This window comes from Petaurus breviceps, unplaced genomic scaffold (assembly GCF_028583685.1).
Source record: "Petaurus breviceps papuanus isolate PSGF00001 unplaced genomic scaffold, PetGlider_PUasm1.0 178, whole genome shotgun sequence".
In the NCBI taxonomy this organism is placed as follows: Eukaryota; Metazoa; Chordata; class Mammalia; order Diprotodontia; family Petauridae; genus Petaurus; species Petaurus breviceps.
Genome location: NW_027185777.1, coordinates 12,569,573 through 12,591,183, shown reverse-complemented (window position 1 = coordinate 12,591,183; position 21,611 = coordinate 12,569,573). Strand labels below are relative to the sequence as shown.

The 21,611-nt window shown below is 37.1% G+C and overlaps 1 protein-coding gene across 3 annotated transcripts in view; it reads left to right on the top strand.

The window, feature by feature from the left end:
- The window catches only part of NEBL (nebulette), a 535,063-nt gene extending 518,319 nt beyond the window's left edge, over positions 1–16,744 (top strand). For all 3 annotated transcript variants that reach the window (XM_069086283.1, XM_069086282.1, XM_069086284.1), the window contains 2 exons: positions 4,951–5,057; positions 11,056–16,744. In XM_069086283.1, coding sequence (XP_068942384.1) covers positions 4,951–5,057; positions 11,056–11,232 — 284 coding nt within the window. In that variant the 3' untranslated portion in view covers positions 11,233–16,744. The remainder of the gene's footprint in view (positions 1–4,950; positions 5,058–11,055) is intronic.
- Positions 16,745–21,611: the final 4,867 nt, after the last annotated feature.

Sequence of the window (21,611 nt, the reverse complement as noted above, 5' to 3'; positions counted from 1 at the left end):
TTATTAATACTATTTTACACGTAATTGGGAAATAAGATATACAGGTGCTGGGGCATAGAGATCCACCATGCCCTACTGGAAATGTCGAAAGGGGTATGGGAGAGAGCAGATTGGAGGAGGGGATATCCTGTGGGACTGCTATTTTGAGGTGGTGGGTAGGAGAAAAGTAGGAGAAAATTTATAACTCAAAATCTGGCAGAAATGAATGATGTAAATCAGAAGTTAATAAATTATTTGAAAGATGGAAAAAAAAGAAAATACACAAACCCTCCACCCCTAGGTCACTAGTAAACTATAATTTCATCATTACTCAGTACCCACGGAAAGGTCTTTTCATCTTGACTTGGGGCTGGTTCTCAGATTCCCTGGATCCCCTTACATGGTCTCAGATTCTACCTGGATTCACCAGAGTGTCACCTAGGTTCAATGGCAGACAGCTCCCAGTTCCTTGTGCAGGTCTCTGGGTAGGTCCTGCTCCATACTGAAGTTCACAGGGTCCGGTGCATCTCAAATCCTTCATAATTTCAGTTCCCAGGAATTCAAGGCTCAACTAAGCCACAAACACACAAAGTCCCTGCATCTTGGTCATGCTTCCTCAGTCCTCTGCAGCTCGTTCAAAAAATGAGAATCACCTTATCCAGCCAGGGGGAGGGGGCTCCTAGGCTCCTATTTCAGCCAACCCCTTCCTGTTGGAACAGGAGTTCATACCTTCTGTTTTTTTCACAGGGTTTTGATTAGTTACTAAGTGCTAAGTACCTGCTTACTTGCCAATACAAAAGGGTCAAATTACATTACTATTACAGCTATATTAAAAGAAATATAGTATCTGTCTCCTGTTGCTCTGATCACTATGTATTGTACATGCAAATACTCAGTATCTATCAAATGAATGGATGAATGATTGAATTAATGGCTGCCTCTATCCCATATAAGTATATATTTACACACACATATATACATGTACTTAATATGCATGTTTTTATGTATATCTATCTCTTTATCTGTCTAGTCTGTTGTCTCAAAAGTCTTAGTGCAATTTTAAACTTAATACCTATTAATTTAACATAAATAATATAAAATTAACATAAATAACATATGCGTAAATAGCATAAATAGTTTTAAAATAAAAGTTTTAATGTAATATAAATTGTTAGTAAAGCTTAAAAATTCATGAAGACTTCTGGAATGCTCTGTATTTTATTCTTTAGCGTGTAATGCATGCGTCTTTATTATATATATGTTCCTTTTCACCTAATTGGTGAAGGAACCATTTAATATTTATAGTTTTATATAGGTATTCTTAAAATGAAAATATTTTAATTATATGTTTTATATCTTACTACATATTATATAATTTGGTTTTTAATGGTAAGATATTATTTCTCAAGGTTCTCGAGATGGTCTTTCGATAACTTCTTAATGTGATAGTTCTTGCCATTTTCTTCTTAGTGGCATGTCTGGTCATTTAAAAATAATTTATAACAACACTGACATATAGATTATCAGAAGGTTAGGGGAAAAAAAAACCTAACCACTTAGTATCATGATCATCTGGAGAACACATTAATGAGCTGTAATTTTCTTATGATTAAAGTGCTTTAAAGTATTCATGCTCTCATATTTCACCAGAATGAATTTGCCACTTATAAAATATTCATTATTAACAACACCCCAGGATTACATTTGTCAATTGCTTCATGTTATAAACCTGTACACGATAAATCAGCACATTAACTCTACTTCATTTACCAAAATGCTTTAAAGTATGGTCTGATATCATGGACAGCCATCAGTTGTAGGCAGCTGGGTGGCGCCATAGTAGATAAAGTGCTGGGCCTGGAGTCGGGAAAACTCATCTTCATGGGTTTAAATTCGGCCTCAGATACTTCCTAGCTGTGTGTCCCTGGGCAAGTCACTTAACTCTGCTTTAGTTTCGTCTTCTGTCAAATGAGCTAGAGAAGGAAATGACAAACCATTCTAGCATCTTTGCCAAGAATAACCCAAATGTAGTCATGAGGAGTCAGACATCACTGAAACTACAGAATGAAACAACCATCAGTTGCATATATAACCTCTGTATCACTAGTGTACTGTGTAATAATAGTTAAGAACATGAACATGAAGGACAATGAATACCTTCAATGTAGGTAATTGAAAACATGCTTCTATACATGTAGATGCCTCATTTCCTCTCATACTGCTCTCATTACCTCAATCTGTTTCCCCAATCTGTTTCAGGACCTAATTTACTTAGAGATTTTTACCACATATAACAAGGATTTCACATTGGTTGCTTATTGATTCCAGAGTCTTATAGTAATAGGGAACCTCAGGCCTTCTGGTCTAATGCATACCTGATAGAGAATCCACTTTACAACATCTTTGAGAAATGGTGAGCCTTCGCTGGAAGACGGAGACCTACCTGTCCTGAGGCATCCCTTTCCTCATGAGGATTGTTCTCATTTTTAGGAAATTTTTTCTTACATGGAACTGAACTCAGTTTTTTGCAACTTCCACTCATTGTTTCTAGTTCTAGAAAAGGATAACACATAGGACAATTCTAAATCATTTTCCACAGGACACGGCACCCTTTTTATACTTTAGAAGAATTCTCATGTTTTTTCTCAGTCTTTTCTTGTCCCAGCTAAGTTCCTCAGTTCCTTGTACCAGATCTCATTTGGAAGACTGCAGGGCCCTTTGATAGTTTGGGTGCCTTCTGAGTCTTCTCCAGCTTAACAATATCTTTCCTAAAATGTGGTACCTCTAGCCCTGAACATAATGTACCATATCTACTCTAGCCAGTACAGAATACAGGAGGATTTTGTTCTTGATATTCTATTTTTGCAGCCCAAGACAACTTTTAGTTTGAGGCTCCCTCACTGTTGACTCTCATTAAGTTTTCAGTCCCTCATACCTGCAGATCATTTTTGGGGTGAACTATTGTGTAGCCAGGCCCACCCCAGCTTGTATACATGTAGTTGAGTTTTTGAATGCCAAGTGTAACACTTGAAATTTATCCCTATTAAAATTTATCTTCAATCAATCAATAAAAATTGATTTCAAAGTGATTCCTATATGCTAGGTACTATACTAGGCCCTATAAATGTAAACAGAAACATTGAAAAGTTCCTACCCATGATAAATTTATAGTACACTGACATATGTATTTGTGTGTGGGAGTGGGGGTGGGATACAAGTGTTAATAGAAGAGTAAATTATTTTTAAAATGTTTTTTAGATGAGTAAATTCTAGATATATAAAAAGTCAATATGGCAGGGTGTAATGGCACAAGCCTATGATCCCTGCTCTTGTGGGAGGCTGAGGTCGATCTGAGAATTCTGAATTCCAGAAAGCCTAAAGCCAATCCATTGTTTGTATGATCTGGCAAGACTATGATAAGTGTGATGAACCCTGGAAATGGAGGGTCACATAAAGAAGATGAACCAACCCAGATCAGAAAAATGGAGGAGGTTAAGGCTTCTAAACCAATTAGCATTAGGATTGAGTCCATGACTACTTTCAGTCTGGTTGAGATAGTGAGACCCAGGCTAGAAAGAAAGGGAGGAAGGAAGGGATTGAGAGAGGGAGAAAGAACAGTATTCAGGGAAAAAATGATTTTAGGGAAAAGAACTAACAACTAGGAAAAATCAGAAAAGATCCATTGGAAAAGATGACACTTGATGTATATGATTTTGTCCAGCATATTAGCCTATTAGGAAATTGTTTTTGAATCCTGAACATATCTAGGGAGAGTATGCTAGCTCTCCCTTCCAGTCTGGCATCATATTCAGGTCAAGAGTCCCTGAAGGGCTCACACATGACATTCTAGAATACATGTATCATAATAGAACATAAAACATCAATTTGAAATTTTGTTGAAATTTGCAGAAAACAGGGAAAATGGTAGAGGTAAAGATGTGTCAATTATGGCAGCCTTTTCTGTTACTAAGTTCTAGTTTCTCTAGAATTTGATGCCCTTCAGAATAGGTACCATATTTCTTGAACTGAAGTTTCTTTTAATAGTGGGGAGAATGAGTATACATGAGATGTCCCAGAAGTCTTAGTACAGTCTTAAGATTTAATCACACAACTGATTTAAGACTTTTGGAACACCCATATACAAATTGAGCAAAAATTCTGATTAATGAAAGGAAGAGGGGGGAGTTAAGTGAACACTATTCTGATTAAGGGGGGAAAGGAATACCTAAGAAATTTTCAAATGTTTCTAGCATTTTTAGTATTATTCATTTGTTTTGCTGCCATAGTTAGGCTGAATCTACATAAAGTTTAGGCATTCAGACAACGCTGAAAAGTTTGTGTGAAAATACAGACAAGAAATGCATAGAATGAATGGTTACAGTCTACATCAGTAAAAGAAATACCTGGGATTATAAAGTTGAGCATCATTCAGAGCATCTAAGTAATTTAAGCAACACCCTCACAAAACTGTAAGCATCTGCTTTTGCCCGAATCATCTATTGTTTCCAGGAGACTAGTGTTGTGTGTAAAGGACTTCTTTTAAAAGGAGCAGACTCATAATTGACCAAAACACTCACATCAGTGTTAATAACTTTGGAAGAGTAATCGACTAATCCATAGGGCTGCTAGTGACTGGCGATTTTGAGAATGACCATTTATCAATTATCTGAGAAGTGAGGTGTAAAGTTAATCCCATGCTTCCTGATGAGTTGAATTCTATCTACTTCAATTCTTTTAAAATCTTCATTTTAATCCAGTTAACATTATTTTTGAGCCTGACTTCCCTATTTGTTTGACATACTAATCTGAAGAGAACATCTAAGTACTGTACCATCATGGAAAATGGCATTTCATCTCTGAAACAGCTTTCATTGTTGGTTACTGATTAGGAAATCACCTGAGGAATCAGGAGAGAAGTTTTGAAATCCCCTTTAATGATTTTATTTTTGTATGTGTGTTTTTAATATGCAGCCCCTGTACTTCCTGGGGCCTATCAACAAAGCCAATCGCAAGGCTATGGGTATATGCATCAGACCAGTGTGTCATCCATGAGATCAATGCAGCACTCACCAAGTCTGGTACGTATATAATTTATAAATTCATGAACTTTCTCATTCTTTTTCTAGTAGATATTGGCCCACTTTGGTCTTTAGTCATGTCATACATACATTAACTAAAAGAAAAATATGTTAAATATACCAGTTTGCTTGTAGATTAATCTTAACTCTATTTAAATTGTGTAACTAATGACTGACTGTTAAGGTGAAGAAAAATATCTGTTCTTTCCCGCATTTCTTTACTATGGATCTACTCAGATACTCAATGCATGGAGTTTCTGAATTGGAAGAGATCATAGAGTTAAGCCAGCCTCTTATCCATTGTGGAATTCCTTTCTACACCATTCTTGAAACATGATCATCCAACCTCCTTTATTGTGGCACATCCAGTGATAAACAACCTGTGATGTTTTCAAGTTCAACAAGTGATTTTGATGCTTTCTGTGTGTAGATCATTGTCCTTTTATGGGAAAGGGATAGAAGACAGAGAAGGCATTGCAGAGAGCCCTTCCTTATACTGAGCTGAAATTCCTTAATACATGATATATTTTGTCCAAATTAATGCAGGTGATATTGCTTTTTTTTTTTTTGAGGAGGGAAGGTAGGGTAGTTGGTACTAAGTGACTTGCCCAAGGTCACATAGCTATTTTTTCTATGTGTGTGTGTGTTGTGTCTGAAGTTGGATTTGAACTCAGTTCCTCCTGAGCACAGGGCTGGTGCTCTATTCATTGCACCACCTAGCCGCCCCAAGGTGATATTGAGATTGAGATTAATTGACAACTGTTAGCATTAGCCAACATTGGTAACTAGGTGGCACAGTGAATAGAGTGCCATGCTTGGATTCAGGGAGAACCAGTTTCCTGACTTCAAATGTGGCTGCAGACACTTACTAGCTATGTGATCCTGGGCAAGTCACTTAACCCTATATGCCTTAGTTTCCTCATCTGTAAAATGAGCTGGAGAAGGAAATGGTAATCCATTCTATAATCTCTGCCAAGAAAACCCCAAATAGGATCACACAGTGTTGGACACAGCTGAAAATGCCTGAACAACAACAAAAGCATTAGCCAAACAATTGTTTTTTAATTTTAGCTATAACAAAGAGAATAAAACCCAGTTAAAAATTCTTGATATATCATAGATTCAGTTATATTACTTTTTTTTCCTTAGTGTGAAAAAACCTTATTGTCTCTGTCACTATGATCTAAAAATTTTCAAGGGCAATGTTATTTTTGTCCACTGACACTAACTTTTTGAAGGGCTTCTCCTAGAGGAACACTAGTCAGTTGATTCATAATGAACCTGAGTGAAGCCCACGAAGAGAAGAAGTGAGATAACTGAGGGAGAGGAAGAGTGGCATAGTACAAAAACTCTGGGACTTGCAGTCCAGAGAGATGTGGGTTAAAATTCCAGGTCAGTAGTTCTGAGTCTCAGTTTCCTAATCTGTAAGAGAATGGATTATACCCATCGGTAGCAGCAAGAACCCCAAGCGTCCTCAGGGTTGCTGCCAACACAGGTTCTTAGATCTGCTTTGTTAAAGGAAAGCAACTCAAAATGGATTAACAAGCTTCCTTTAATCAGTCAAACATGTATTGTTTACCTAGCTCAGGGGAAAGAGGTCAGCACCCCGAACTTCAGAATATACAGACAGAATTATCAAGACAGAAACAGATCGAGTAGACAGATTTCAAACTATCCAATCATTACATCCATACCCAATCAACATCTGGGTTTCAACATCTGGGTTTTTCAAAGCCGAGGGGGGACTCTCAACAACGGCTTCCCAGAACCCAGATCAAATCACAGAACACTTCTCAAAGTGAGTCCCAAAACAAAGCTACACATCAGAGCTTATATAGCCTTCTCCTGGCTCAGAGAATGTAACAACCTTATTGACTCACTGGCCAATCAAGAAGTATCTACTGAAAAACAAGCCTCCCACCCCAGGCTCCAGGTGCACTTTAGCCTAGGGGCAGGGAAAATCTTTAAAATTTATATTCTTACCTATCTTACTGGGTAATGATGAAGATCAAAATGTGTGTGTCTGTGTACATATATGTGTATGTATATATATATATATATGTATGTATGTATATATCCTTTTCCAAATCTTAAGGTGTTTTATGTGTTGGCTACCTTTATGAAGTGATACACAATGGTAGAGAAACAAGACTAAAGATAATAACAAATAACATTTATATAGTACCTTAAAGCTTACAAAGTACTTTACAAAAGCTATCTTGTTGGACAGTATAGATCTTTTGAATCTCAGTGCATTGTTATTTCTATTACATCACCCTACAACCCCAAGGGTTGATGTGCAAACATAATGGGCCTAGTCCTGCAGAGGTTAGAAAGAATCAATAGCTAACTTTAGGGAAATGCATTCATTCCTTAGAGGCCACCTAGGGAATGGTAATTAGGAGGGTGAATTCATATCATAGGGGCTTTGTTTGAAGGAACTGGGGACATTTAGCAGGGAGAAGGAGAGGAAGCTGTTTTAGGATGCCTTCCTTAAATGTCTGTGTTAGAAGGACTGTCCTGTGAAAGAGGAATCTGACTTGACTCTAATTGAATTCTGAGAGTAGACCTTGGAGCCCTGGATGGGAGTCACAGGCAAAGAGAAACCTGATAGCAGGAAAACCATCTAACCGAGGGAAGAATGGGGTATTTTGGGAAGAGTGGGTTCCCTTTCACTTGTGGTCCTCAAGTAGGGGCTGGATACTTGTTGTTTCTAGATATTGTAGAGAGGATTTCTGTTGAAGGCTTGGTGTCCTATATATGCATATGTAGTAAATCATATGAATACACAAATTCTTTTGATTAATTTCACACCGTTGGGAAAATGCCGATTATAAATATATACACACATGTACACATATATGTATATGCACACATGCACACGTGTATATGTATATACACACATGCACGCATATACATATATGTGCATATATACACACACTATAATAAGAATTATTGGCTACTTGATTAGTCTACCAAACAATCATTTATTAAACATTTGGCATGTGCCATACACTATGCTAAGTCCTCTGGATAACAAAGAAAGAACACAAATACTTCCTGCTCTCAAGGAACTTATATTTTAATGTAGGAGTAAAAAAAAATATGTATGATCTACAATATACATACAGAGTAGATGGAAGATAATCTTAGAGGAGAAGACCTTCTGGAGAAGGTTGCATTTGAGCTGAGTCCTGAGGGAAGCTATCCACTCTAACCAGAAGGTGAGGAGGTAGAACATTCCAAGCAGAAAGAATAGTCAGTATGGAACTTGGTAGGCCCTTTGTGAGCAATATCAGGTAAGCCTGTGTGCCTATATGGAGAGAAGTAATATTTAAGAAAACTAGAAAGATAGTAAAGAACTTTAAATGCCATTAAGGTGCTCATATTTGATCCTAGGGGTAACAGGAAACTATTAGAGGAATGACATGGCCACAGCTATGCTTTAAGAAAAATTACTTTGACAGAAGTGTGGAGGATGTATTGGAGTGAGGGGAGACTTGAACCTAGCAGAACGACTAGAAAGCTATTATAATAGTTCAGGCAAGAGGTGATGAATGTCTGAACTTAGAGTGCTAGCTATGTGAATAGAAAGAAGGGGATAAATATGAGACATGTGGAGAAATACTTTAAAGATCTGGCAACCAGTTGGGTTAATTGAAGTGAACAGTCAGAGATGACATCAAGGTCGTTAACCCAGATGACCCTTGAAAATGGGAAATTAGGAAGAGGCTTGGGTATAACAAGAAATGTAAATCAATTCTCTTTTGAGGATCCCAAACAGTTTGAGATGCCTGCGGAACAACAGCCTGTTCTGATTGTCCATTTGGCATTTAGTGATTTGAGACTGGACCCCAAGAGAGATTAAGGCTGGATATATAGAATTGGTAATCGTTACATGAAAATGATCATTGAACTTACTAGATAAGAGCATCAAAAGAGAAAATAGCCCCAGGGCAGAGCCTTGTGGGATACCCACAGTTAGTAAATGGGACATGAATGAAGATTCATCAAAGGAAACTAAGAGGGAGTGATCACCTAAGGAAGTACAGACTGACAACGACTACAACCCAGAGAGTATCCAGGAGGAAAGGGTTGTCAGAAGCATCAAGAATTAGAGACCTGAGGAAAAAAACAAAAGAAAACATAAGATTTGGCCATTAAGAGATCAGCGGTCCCTTTGGAAAGAACTGTTTCAGTTGGCTGAGAAGTCTGAAGCCAAATTGCTGAGGGCTTAGAATAAAGTGAAAGGAGAGAAAGGGGAGATAATATGTAGAAGAATTTTTAAGGAAAGCCCAATATATTAATGGCGGAGCAGGTTCTGAATATAAAATTGCTTCCTAGTCTCACAAACATTATCTTGATGGATAAATTTTAATGCTGATAAGAGTAACAATAATAACTACTAGCATTTTAAGGTTGTCATCTATATACCACTTGAAGGGTTACAAAGCGCTATGTATGTATGTATGTGTGTATATATATATATATATATATATATATATATATATATATAATTTGGGAATGGGATAGTATTTATTTTCTTCTGTATTTGGGGGAATATGCATATCTTAAGGAGGAGAACTCCGGGCTCACCTACTCTGAATTCACATTTTAATAAGCTAGCCACTGAATTTAGATCATTGTATATATTCTTTGAATCTCTTGTGCCTAATATAATTCTTGGCCCCTTGTAAGTACCTAATAAATGATTGTTGAATTGAAATTAAGTTCTGTATACTCTTTTATAACTATTCAGGTTGATGCTAGTGAAAAATCACCATAGGACCCAGGGTAATGTTATGTCTGCCAGGTGATGAGTCTGCAAATATTTATTCTCTGGTTTGGCCTGATGCAGAAATGGTTCTACCTGAAACTACTCCTAGAAATGCTTTCTTTCTGTGGTTGTTTAGATGTCATCGGAGGTCCAGTGTGGCTTACTAAATAAAATTCTATACTTGGAGACAGAAAGATCTTGGTTCAAATCTTAGCTATGACACCTACCCTTCTGTATGTGTGACCTTAGACAAATCAGCTCATATTTGAACCTCAGTTTTCTAATATGTGAAATGGAAGGGGTTATACCTGTAGCATGTTACTTCCAGGGTCACAGTGAAGCTCAAGTGAGATGACATTTGTAAGCTTTAAAATTCTCTATGTGTGGATTATTGTTAGTACTAGTAATGAGGATAGGATTGTGATATTGCAGCAGTAACTTCCAGCAAAATGTTAAAGGCTACTTCCAGGAAAAGTCTTACTCCCATGCTGTGGGAGATGACCCTGCATCTGAAAAGGTTATGCCAGCAGAGAACAAACTCCGGCAGGTTCTTTGAATAAAAGAAAGAATAAAAAAAAAAACCTTTAAATGCAGTTCTGGTGGTAACCTATGGTCCTGAGAGAGAGAAGATACCTTTTGATGGTCATAGCAACAGATAAAGACCATCTACTAGTGATGAAAAAGAGTTATGGTTGGGTGAGGGTAATTCCTCCATTGGTGAAATCACAGGTCTTTGGAAGTCCCAATATATTGCTTAGCAGAGCACAATAACTGGCATTTATATAGTGCATTAAAATTTGCAAAGCATTTTTAAATATATACAGGGTACTCTAAAAGTCTTAAGAGCAGTTTTAAGCTTCTAAAGCTAAAAATACTCTATGACTTTGAGGATATTCTCTCTCTCTGTGTATCTCCTTTCTCTCTCTCTCTCTTTCTCTCTGTATATATATATGTGTGTGTGTGTGTGTGTGTGTGTGCATGTGTGTTGTCATTTGACAACAACCCTTTAAAGTAGAACCCATAGGTATAATGATCCCCATTTTTTTGGATGAGAAAACTGAGTCTTAGAAAGATAAGGTGACTTGCCTATGGTCTCTGGAGCTTGTCAACCCAGCTAATATTTGAACCAGGGCTGCTTCCTGACTCCCAAGTTTTTCAATTGATTCATCTATGATTTTACCTCTTGGTACTCAGAGAACATCCCTTCTTTTCTGTTAACAGAGGACCTACCGAGCAATGTATGATTACAGTGCTCAAGATGAAGATGAAGTTTCCTTCAGGGATGGTGACTATATTGTCAACGTGCAACCCATCGATGATGGATGGATGTATGGCACTGTGCAGAGAACTGGGAAAACTGGAATGCTTCCAGCCAATTACATTGAGTTTGTTAACTAATTCTTTCTCCTCCTTCCCCTTTGAGCTTTATTCTACTATATTCTAAAACCTAACCTTTTCAAAAAGATGGAAGATACTTTTAAGACCACTTATTAGCTATTTTATCACTGAGATGTCAGTCCTTAAATTGAAAAATAGACACACGGGTCCCAGGAAGAAAGGATGGGCTCTCAGCCAAAAGCAGTAGTAGATTCAGTCATTCCAAACACCAACCAGTCAACTCAATTAACTGTGACTGGATGTCTAATGCTGGTAACTATTAATCGTTTCCTCTGATTGGCTCCCGATCCCTTGCGTGATCCCTTTCTTGTATTGGAAAAAGGCCTTGCTTCTTCCTATAAATCTGATAAATAAAGGAAATCCTTTAGCTGTCACTCTAGAATCATGAGAGATACAGTCCATTAATATAATAATAGCACATCTAGTAATCTCCAAGCTGTTTAAATTTAGATTTGTGAGGCAGGTCCCAAATACAATTGTAATCATCCAGTTGGATATTTTTTTAAGGACTGGCAGAGAACAGGCTGGTTTAAAATCACATTGTCTTATCCAGTAGCCATAGGGGTAAAGGTAAAATTTTAAAGGTAAAATTTTTACTATGTTTTGCTCACATAGTAAAAAAGATTCCCAGATTCTTTGGCGCAATGGTGTCTGTGCTCTCCATGTGTGTTCCCAGGTGTGCCCCTCCTTCACTTACATTTGATAGGGCTGGCTGGTTAGGTCTCCCTTTCTGCTTTCTATTATTTATCCTCTAAATCTAATTCAGGGAAAGAAATATAATATTTGCTTGGCCCCCCAAAAATGTCAGAGCCAAATAACTTCATAGCTACTCTGCAAAGGTGTAGATTCAAATGCTGCCTATTTTCCTTCCTTAATCTCCTTTATCCTGATTAATCCAAGCAGGTTTAAGCTTATGTATCATATGCAGCAATACTGCATAACCCATAACCATGCTTATTCCTGTCACAACAGCCAAGTGCATAGCTGATTTAAAAAAAAAACACCACCTTCCAATTTGCCAGCTCATCAAAAAAAATGCATTTTAAAAAGTTGCTTGAAATTCTTCTGCTGTGCTACATTCTAATTTTGAAGGAGTTACAACCTTAGGAAATAGATTTATATTCTAGTAAATAAATAATTTAGGTATTCCTTGAGCAGCTTTCATTGACAATGCTTCTATATTAAGAGGGGAAAGGCTAACAGGATCTGATGAAAAATTGAATTTGAATGAAAAGTATTGAAAATTGAAAAAAAAGTTAATGGAAAGACAGAGATTCTGTTTAGGGTGTAATGAATGGGTGGTCCTCATTTGACTTCTGGCATGGAAATTCAGCAACCTAAACTGGTTATAAAAGGATTCTCTTTCTACTTTGTATTATGTCTCCTCTAGACCTAATTCTGGGTAGGGGGGGGGGTAGTGGAATAGGAAATTCATTGGAGATTTTCAGCATAGATACAATGAATTGCTTATTAGCTGAGGAGTGATCACGAAGGCTGATTTTTCCCACAGAAAATGAGTAGAAATTCCCTTCAAATTAGTGCCTGGGGGTCACAGTGTCATGAAGCCAAAAGCTGAACGGAGGAGCCAAGGTATAGATACACCTGTATTGTTTTTTCCCCTGATTTTGTAGTTTATTATCATTTTCAATGAGATTATACACAAAGAACATTGGATTTTTTGCACCAGTGCTACGCTTTGCTTAATGCTTTATTTTTTTAAACTCTCCAAATATTTAGTAAAATGTACAGTGTTTAGAGGGGATATCTGTAGCACAGAATGTATTAGAAAATTTAAGATAACAATAAGTCTGAAAAAATGTCTTGTAACTGAAAATCTCATGGGGTCAAAGTTACATGTCTGCTGAGGTTTTATACCTTTGAAAATCTGTTCTGTCTCACTTGGGGGAGAGGGTGGAGCTAAGAAAGCCAGTAAGCTATATTCCAATCCAGCATGCCTACTTGGCATCAATAAGACTTGAAAAGTGAAAAATTTCAGTCAGTCAGGCTTATTTTGGATTGGGGTTGGGGTGGTAATAACATCACCTAATAATTGATTTGACAATTTTCTTTTGTCATAAACTTGGAAAGTTATTTAACTGAATCAATACCATCAACCAACTGTTTTGGGGGGTTATTCAGGCACAGACTAAGGAAAACCTAAATATGTAATTGAATTGAAGAATGTGCTTTGACAAAAACCCAATCTAAAGGCAATAAGCCTCTTTATTCCCATTTGATTTTTGAGTAAATATGTAAGTTCCAAGGTAGACCATTTTCTGTGATAAGTTAAAAAAAAACAAACAAACAGGAAATCATTTGGTGACTGCAATTTGCAAACTAAGCATAAGATGACTATAATTTTTATTCACCCATATGTAGGATACTCCCAGAAAACTAACTTTAAGTGATCTTTAGAATCAGGGTTACAAAGTGACTACAAACTTCTTGTTTTATATTTACCCTCCAAACTCAAATTTAGAAAATGTAAACACTTAGATGAGTGTACATGTATCCACATAGACGTTCCGAGCTTCACATAGGATCTGGAGATCAATCAAGATACTTCATCTTCATGTAGTACCAACCAGCAGTAATTAAGGGGCAAGCGTCAGCATTGAACCAATTGACTTTGTTGTAGAAGAGGTAAAGCATGATACTGTGTATGGATCACAATTCATTATTGTTATTCATGGTTACAAAATCTCATACTGACACCGCTGAAGCAGGAGGAACTCTAGAAACAGAAATCTTATACCAAAGTACTATTTCTACACTGTCACGAGTTTTTAAAAAGTACATTCTTTGTCTTCTTATTTGATTCTTTATTAATGCCCCGCTTGACACCACCACCCTGCCTGTATCCTAATCCAGCTTGTTGACATCTCTGCCATATAGAACACTGATGACAAAAGAGCAGAGTTAAGAATTAATTATCTATTTTATCAAGTCATAGAGGACTGCGCCATACCAAAAAACAGAAAGCTTTTATTCCATTGAATGTCCCTACCTTTCTGATGATGCGATGTTTGCAAGGGTGATAAAAACAGTTAGACAAGTCCGATAGATTTTGAAAGGTTCCCCCAAAATAGCAACAACAAAAATTCCAAACTGTGTGTGAATCATTTTTATCTTGAGAATGACATTAACAAGGAAATATTTCTTCTGTTGTAAGTAAGGTTTTGTAGTACGCATTTTTACTAATTCTTATCTAGGAAAGCTTTCTATTTTTAACCTGTGGCAAAATGAATTCTCCTTTGTCATCTTGTTATCATCAACTCTAATGAGCGGCATAATCCATTTTGTAGTGTTGGGATCCATATCTCACATCCCACTGAGCTCAGCAGAACATTCAGAAGGGTGGAAGCACAATTCTCAGAACCACCTTGTGTAGACCTGTCAGCAGAGCGTTACGTAATCTGTGTTTTTGATTCTCTCATCAATTAAGTGTCAAGTTTAAAAAAAAAGTATGTTATTTTGCCTGCTTCTTATTTTTATTTTTTTTCTTATAGACTAACCTGTTTTTGTTGTGCTTCAGTGCATTTCAAAGATTGGGAGAAGTTCCTTCTCAAAGAGGCAACAGAATGGCTAAAGTTAGCCCTCTGTTTCAGGTTCATTCACCTCCACTGGGATGTTTTAAATGCAAAAATAATAAAATGTGTGTTACCCTTTAAAAGGACACATGTATAAACAAGGAGAGATTCATAAGATTTCATTATCTATTTAGTAAAATGCGTGCCTCGTTGATTACCCCCATTTGTCCACATGGCCTTTGAAAGAAAACCAAGTGAGCTTCTGTTGCCAATTCTACAGGAATGCTCATATAAAATGTGATTTGTATTTTAGGAAATGGGGAGCTCTAGAGAAAGAAGAACTCTCCTTGCCATCCAACCATATTGTAATTAATAACTAATTGCATTTCACTTTCAGAAGATTCAAACTCCTAAAAATGAAAGGGCATTTTTAGATTTTTCCATCTCTTCCTTGAGAGTTATTTAAAATGCCTACAGTTCTTCATAACACAAGGGTTAAATTTAGGTTTGGGAATTTTTAGTATCCCCTAGACAAAAGAATTATGTGACACAAGCATTTGGCAGAATTAACATCATGGGAAGAAAATCGTTTCACGATTTCATAGCTCATTCAGCTCTCTGCCTTTAGGAATCTAAAACCTGTATAGATAGGTAGGCCTATAAAAGTTGCTAGATTATGGCTGTCCTGAGTAACATGAAATATGGAAACAGAAAACTTTAGTTAAGTACTGTCTTAGTAGTAAAACATACAAATTAGATTAAAAATGCTAAATGAAAGTAGCCCTTTGAAGTACTATATGCCCTTCAGGGCTCTTTGCAGGCAGTTGCTAACTAAGGGTGATCTAAAAAGCTGACTTTAGATAAGCTGTAGCAATTACTCCAAGATGCTTTAGACTACAGGAACCCCATGCCACAAGTCTGGAAGAAGCCTCAGGGCCATCTGTTCCCCCTCAAACCCTGTGATTCACTACAGTATGTTTGTGGGGATTTCATATGCTTTTTGTGTCTGATATACAATATAAAGTTTGCATACTATATTTAAGTTGTAATCCATTTGCTGTTGAGAATAAATTGTATTGGAAGATGAAAGGATACTGCATGACAATCATGTACTTGGGTACTCTACTGGACAGGCTGCTGGACCATCAGAAAATAGCATTGAATATACTGTTGACATGATGTAGAAACTATAAGCTGTTGGTTTTTGCCATGTGATATTAAAAAAAATAGTAAAAAGGAACCACTGGGCAGTTTAACTTATATTTGCGTTAAAGTATGTAGAATTTGAATTTGTTATCCTGCTTTTTTCCCTCACAAAACTGTATGTGCTTAAAGGGCATGCAGTTAAGAAGGAAACAATGTTTTTTGAACGGAGGGGCTTACAGAATGATGTCATGTGTTGACATAACTTGGCTTTTGTTATGCAGATTGTTAACACCAGCTATTAAAATATATTTTAGTAGAAATGCTTTAATTCACGTTCTTTTCCCTTTACACTGTGAATCGTGAAACTTTGGTGGACTACAACAACGTCATGCTAACCCAAATACTAACCTATGCAAACTAGACCACGTTTCATTTGATGTCACAGTGAATGTAATATGATATTTCTCCCCCCTGCCTAATGTGCAATGGCTTTAAAAACAAATGGTTGAGTCTCACATCATGTATGTCCATCGTGGTCACTGAATATACTCTTCAATGCGACTGTCGTCATTAGGATCAGTTTAGGAGCAAAGCACCAGTTCGATTGGATTGGTTGATGGATTGTTAAAATGAGAATGCCCAGTGATGTACACCTACTGTATCTCCAGCTTGCTCTCTCTGAGTGTTTTCCTCAAGTACAGCTGTGTGTAAAAATGCCCTCACTTCAGGGTATGGATATTCTTTTCTTCATTCTGTATTTGTGAAACTTTATAAAAGCATTAATTTTCCATCCCTACACACTTGGTTTGCTTAAATAAATTCAGGTAATGATGAAACGAGGTCTGCTGCTTGACTGTCACTTTGGGAGACGAGATAATGGCTTATTAGGCTGAATACAGCATTAGGCTGTGACTCAGTTGAGCCATTACTCAGGTCTGAGAGGTAGGCACAATGGCTCACATGGCGCCCACTCAGTTATAGGTACACTTTCCGCCAATCAATTACCCAAAAGGTCTTTTCCAATTAAGATGCAGTTATAAGGAATCACCGTGGTCCTTTTCCAGTGTCTCTTTACAACCTCAATGAATGCCACAGAAATGCAGTTTTGTGTTTAGTGTTAGTTTTGCTTCATTTATTTATCAGTATCCTACTCAGTAGTTCAAATTTTAACTTTTAGCATTTATTCAAGGATAAAACCAATTTATAGTAAAGAACAGAAAGCAGAGATTAAACATATGAATGGGGAAATACTATGATAATCTCCTTATGTGGTGTTCCATTTGTCAGATGGGATATTATTGTTTTTCTAATTTCTCTATGATTTAAAAAAAACAAAACTAAATCCTTAGGAAGACTTTTACCCTCATCTAAATTTCCCATGACTACATTGTATTTTCATTTGGTACTATGTGACTTAGAGCAGCATGATGAACTGAAATGAAAACTGGATTTGAAGTCAACTGACCTGGGTTCAAATCTCAGTTCTTCCATTTGTGAACTTGGGCAAATCACTTAAATGCTTTGGGCCTTAGTGTCCTCATTTGTAAAATGAGACAATCCTATAATCTTATGAGTCCTGAACTTATGAACTTTTCAGACAAATCTCAGTGTAATTGTCCTTAAACTCTTTGTCTAGGTGGTATAGTGGATAGAGTGCTGGTCCTGGAGTCAGGAAGACTCATCCTCCTGAATTCAAATCTGGCCTGATACTAACTGTGTGACCCTTTGCCAGTCACTTAACCCGGTTTGCCCCAATTTCCTCATCTGTAAAATGAGCTGGAGGAGGAAATGGCAAATCACTCTTGTTATCTTTGGATGCCCCAGATGGGTTCACAAAAACATCAGACATGATTGAAACAACTTAACAATAACCACCACCACCAGCAACATCACATTTTAGAAAGCAAACCTCAGTTGTCCTATCTAGCAAATACATTCAGTCTTTTAGTGGTAGCAATGCTCAAAAATACTGATATTGACATTATTATTGGAAAACATAATTTTTATTGGGGGGAAATGATAAGTTTTCTCCCAAAATCCTCCATTTTTTAAAATATATTTTTTCCAGTGTGGCTGTCTTGTAATTTCTGCAGTGTAGATATCTGGATAGCATGGAGTAATTTTCATGGAACATTAGGGAAATGAGTTTTAGTTTGAAAGTTCAACATATTTTAATTTTTATTATGATATAAAAAAACTTGCAAAATGAGTTACATAAATAAGATAATAACCGACCTGAAACCATCTTTCCTATTAAAATTTTAGAAATGCCAGAGGACTAACTAAAATCAATCAAAATCCCATCCCCCCCCCTACATAATTCCTTGTTTCCTACACAGAAAGGTCTGAAGCTGATTTTTGTGATTTCTCAAAATTAAATATAGGCCATATGCTAACTTCACATATATTTTGCAGTTCTAAGCAAAGTTCTTAGACCTTCATCTATTGTATAAAACATTATTTGGGAGTGAGTTGATATAGTTGATGTAACCTGAAAGATTAAATGAATTTAAAGGATGTGGAAATCAGCATGAGAAGAGAGTGAATTGGTTGTTGGTTTCATATTTCTACCCTTGCATCTCATTCTCCACCTTATTTCAATCTTCTTTTTTTGTTCAAGTAAACATGAAAGAGAGATGAGGAGACTCAGATAATGGTTCGGGTGAAAGGTGTGCTTGAGTCATTCCATTACAGATAACAGTGAACTTTTCTACCTCCCTAATTTGACAGTCAGTAAAATGTATCTTCTCATCAATTTCTCCCTTTAATACCAATTACATTTTCTAACTTTTGGGGATTTCCCATTGGTTCTAGTAGCTTTGGAATTTCCTACAATTTCAGTGCATCTTCAAACTCACATAATGATTAGAAGTACGTATTTTGAAAACACTAAGTACGTGAGGTTATTCCCTAAGAATTAAAGTTGAAAATGACATGCCAGCTTGCATTGGTAAAAGGAATTTCCTTGCTGGGAGTTCTCTATGCCAATGAAATTCAAGATCACCTCCAAAATAAAATAAATCATTGTTTTTAACCTTTGAGTGCTAACTGGAAATTTCTTTAAAATGGGATGAATTTATTCCTCATGGTTCCATGAAAGGAAAATGGTTAGGAAGGCCTATGGGATGTCCTACTGTAATAAAGCCCTCTACTTGGTGTTTCTTCCCACTGCTTTCATTTTGGGTCCCAAAGAGCAAACGTAATGGAGATGAGAGTTTTCTTCCAAGGAAGTCGTCTTGGCAGCACTGTTGTGGATAGCTGAAAAGGCAAAAGGCAGGCTTACTGCCACGTGGAACCTCCAGAACCAAAATCTCCCCCCCTTTTTCCCTACAAATGAAAAGAAATGCTCTCAAGGAATACTCCCAGCCAGTACAGTCAAGACGGTAAGTTGACCGTGGCTGAGTCATTTGATCTGTTTGACAATGATGTAATCAAATCAATGCAGTGATTCACATAGATGGCAAGGAAAACCAAAATGGCTAATTCCACTCACTACAACAGAGGTTTTTCCCTATGTGCAGATAATGATCAAAGTCATGCAAAAAAACCCAAACGACCCCAAACATCTCAACCTTTTCAACCACCCTTGTTTACAGGACAAACGACTGATGAATTACATTTCCAGGAGCTATAGAATTATTCTTAAGTACTACTGACAGCACAATGGGTCGTGTAGGTCACAGTTTTCTCTTTATAAATAAACACATAAGCCCTGATCTCTTAAAAGATTCACTACCATAACTTAAAGAAAGGCAGGATACATTGGCTAGATGAATGATTTTGCACATCAGTATCTCAAAATTTGGGTGTGATATATTTCAAATCTCCTTTATTAGAGACATACCTTTCATCTATAATAAAGAATAAAGGAGGGGGCAGCTAGGTGGCACAGTGAGTAAATCGCCGGCCCTGGAGTCAGGAGGACCCTAGTTTGGTTCCGGCCTCAGACACTTAACACCCACACCCACACACACACACACACACACACACACACACACACACACAAACTAGCCGTGTAACCTTGGGCAAGTTACGTAACCCCAATTGCCCTCCAAAAGGCAAAAAAAAAAAAAAAAAGAACAAAGGCATCATATTTATGAGAAAGTTTAAAAGTTTTTGAAGCCTGGGATGAATTCTAGATAGGTTCCTATTTGCTATAAATACAATACTACAAAGCAGCATAGTTCTGTGGGGGTTTTCCTACTACCAACAGAAAATTGTTCATCTTCAAAGTCTACTCAGAATTGCTTCTATTGGTAATTTAAAAGAGTCTCATCAGGCCCTTAGATTCAAACCTATTCTAGTACAAAAGATAGGAAGTTGTCAGACTCAGATAAATTTAGTAGGTTAACAGATTTTGTGAGTTTAGAAAAAGTATATTCAACTTGAATGGAATGCAATCATTTACCTTTCAATGGGTTAGCAGAGAAAAGGTAAATGACATCTACAACTATCACGTCATATGCTTTTCAGCAAATCCATACAAAAGACAACTCTTGAATGAGAGGATTGTACTAATGACCTTTAAACTCTTTTCCAATTTTAACGTTTGTGATTCTGTAATTTAGTAATTTGGGCAATGAGGTGATGCACTGGGGTAGAATGTTGGTTGTGGAATCAAGAAAGGTCATCCTACTGAATTCATATCTGGCCTCAGACACATCTTAGCTGTGTGACCCTGGGTAAGTCATTTAATCCCATTTTCCTTAGTTTCCTCATCTGCAGAATGAACCAGAGAAGAAGATGGCAATGGGGTCATGAAGAGTCAGACATAATTGAAATGACTGAGCAACAGCAAATCTAGTATACTGATTAAGTAAGATGGTGTGGTTGGAGTCCCCAGATCTCAGGAAAGAAAGCCTCCCACTTGCCTGAGAATGAGTATGGGATTATAGAGTGTCTGAATAGACCCTACCAGAAGCACTCACATAGATTAATTCCATATTATGGAAGGGGACCACATCTATTCAGTCGAGAAGTTATGCCATTTGGATGGGGGGGGGGGGTGAGGGTGATGGGAATGTCAGAATGTCCCTAGAGCCCTAGAAGAGACTTGTAGAAGGACTTAGCTAGACATTTTATATAGTTTAGTATTGACCAGTCAATTGGCAATTTCCCTGCCTGCATAAATTATTTTATAGACTTTGGCAATAATACCTTTGCATATTATTTCTAAATTTACATATTTTCTCTGATGTATTGATGCAAGGAAATACACTATTTTGGACTGTCTGGCAGCCCTGGTAAGAAAGTAAAGAATGTATTTATGCTGTTTCTAGGACACCAAGGGATTGTGGTAATAGCAAAAACAAAAATGGGGAAGGGGACACAGGTAATATGGGACCAGGTACTGATCTCTGAAAGTTAATTTAATCAGTTCCGAGACCTATAAGGTCAAGGTACCTTGACCCAGAGGTTAGATTTCAGTGAGATTAGCACCCAGTAAGAATAAACACTCCCCGCCTCCCCCCCCCACTCCTTCCCAAAGAGTTCTTTCACCAAGTCAATAACTTCTGAGTTATTTCCAAGTAGATTGAATCCCAGGTGTTTTTTTCTTGGGACTCTCTCTTTAGGGAAATTAATAGTCTGAGAACAATGGCAGCATCTGAAATGCAGCCTGGATTGTATCTGATTGATTTCATTATCACAGTGTCACATCTACTTATATCAGAATTAAGGCTTATATAATCAGAGATTTAAAGC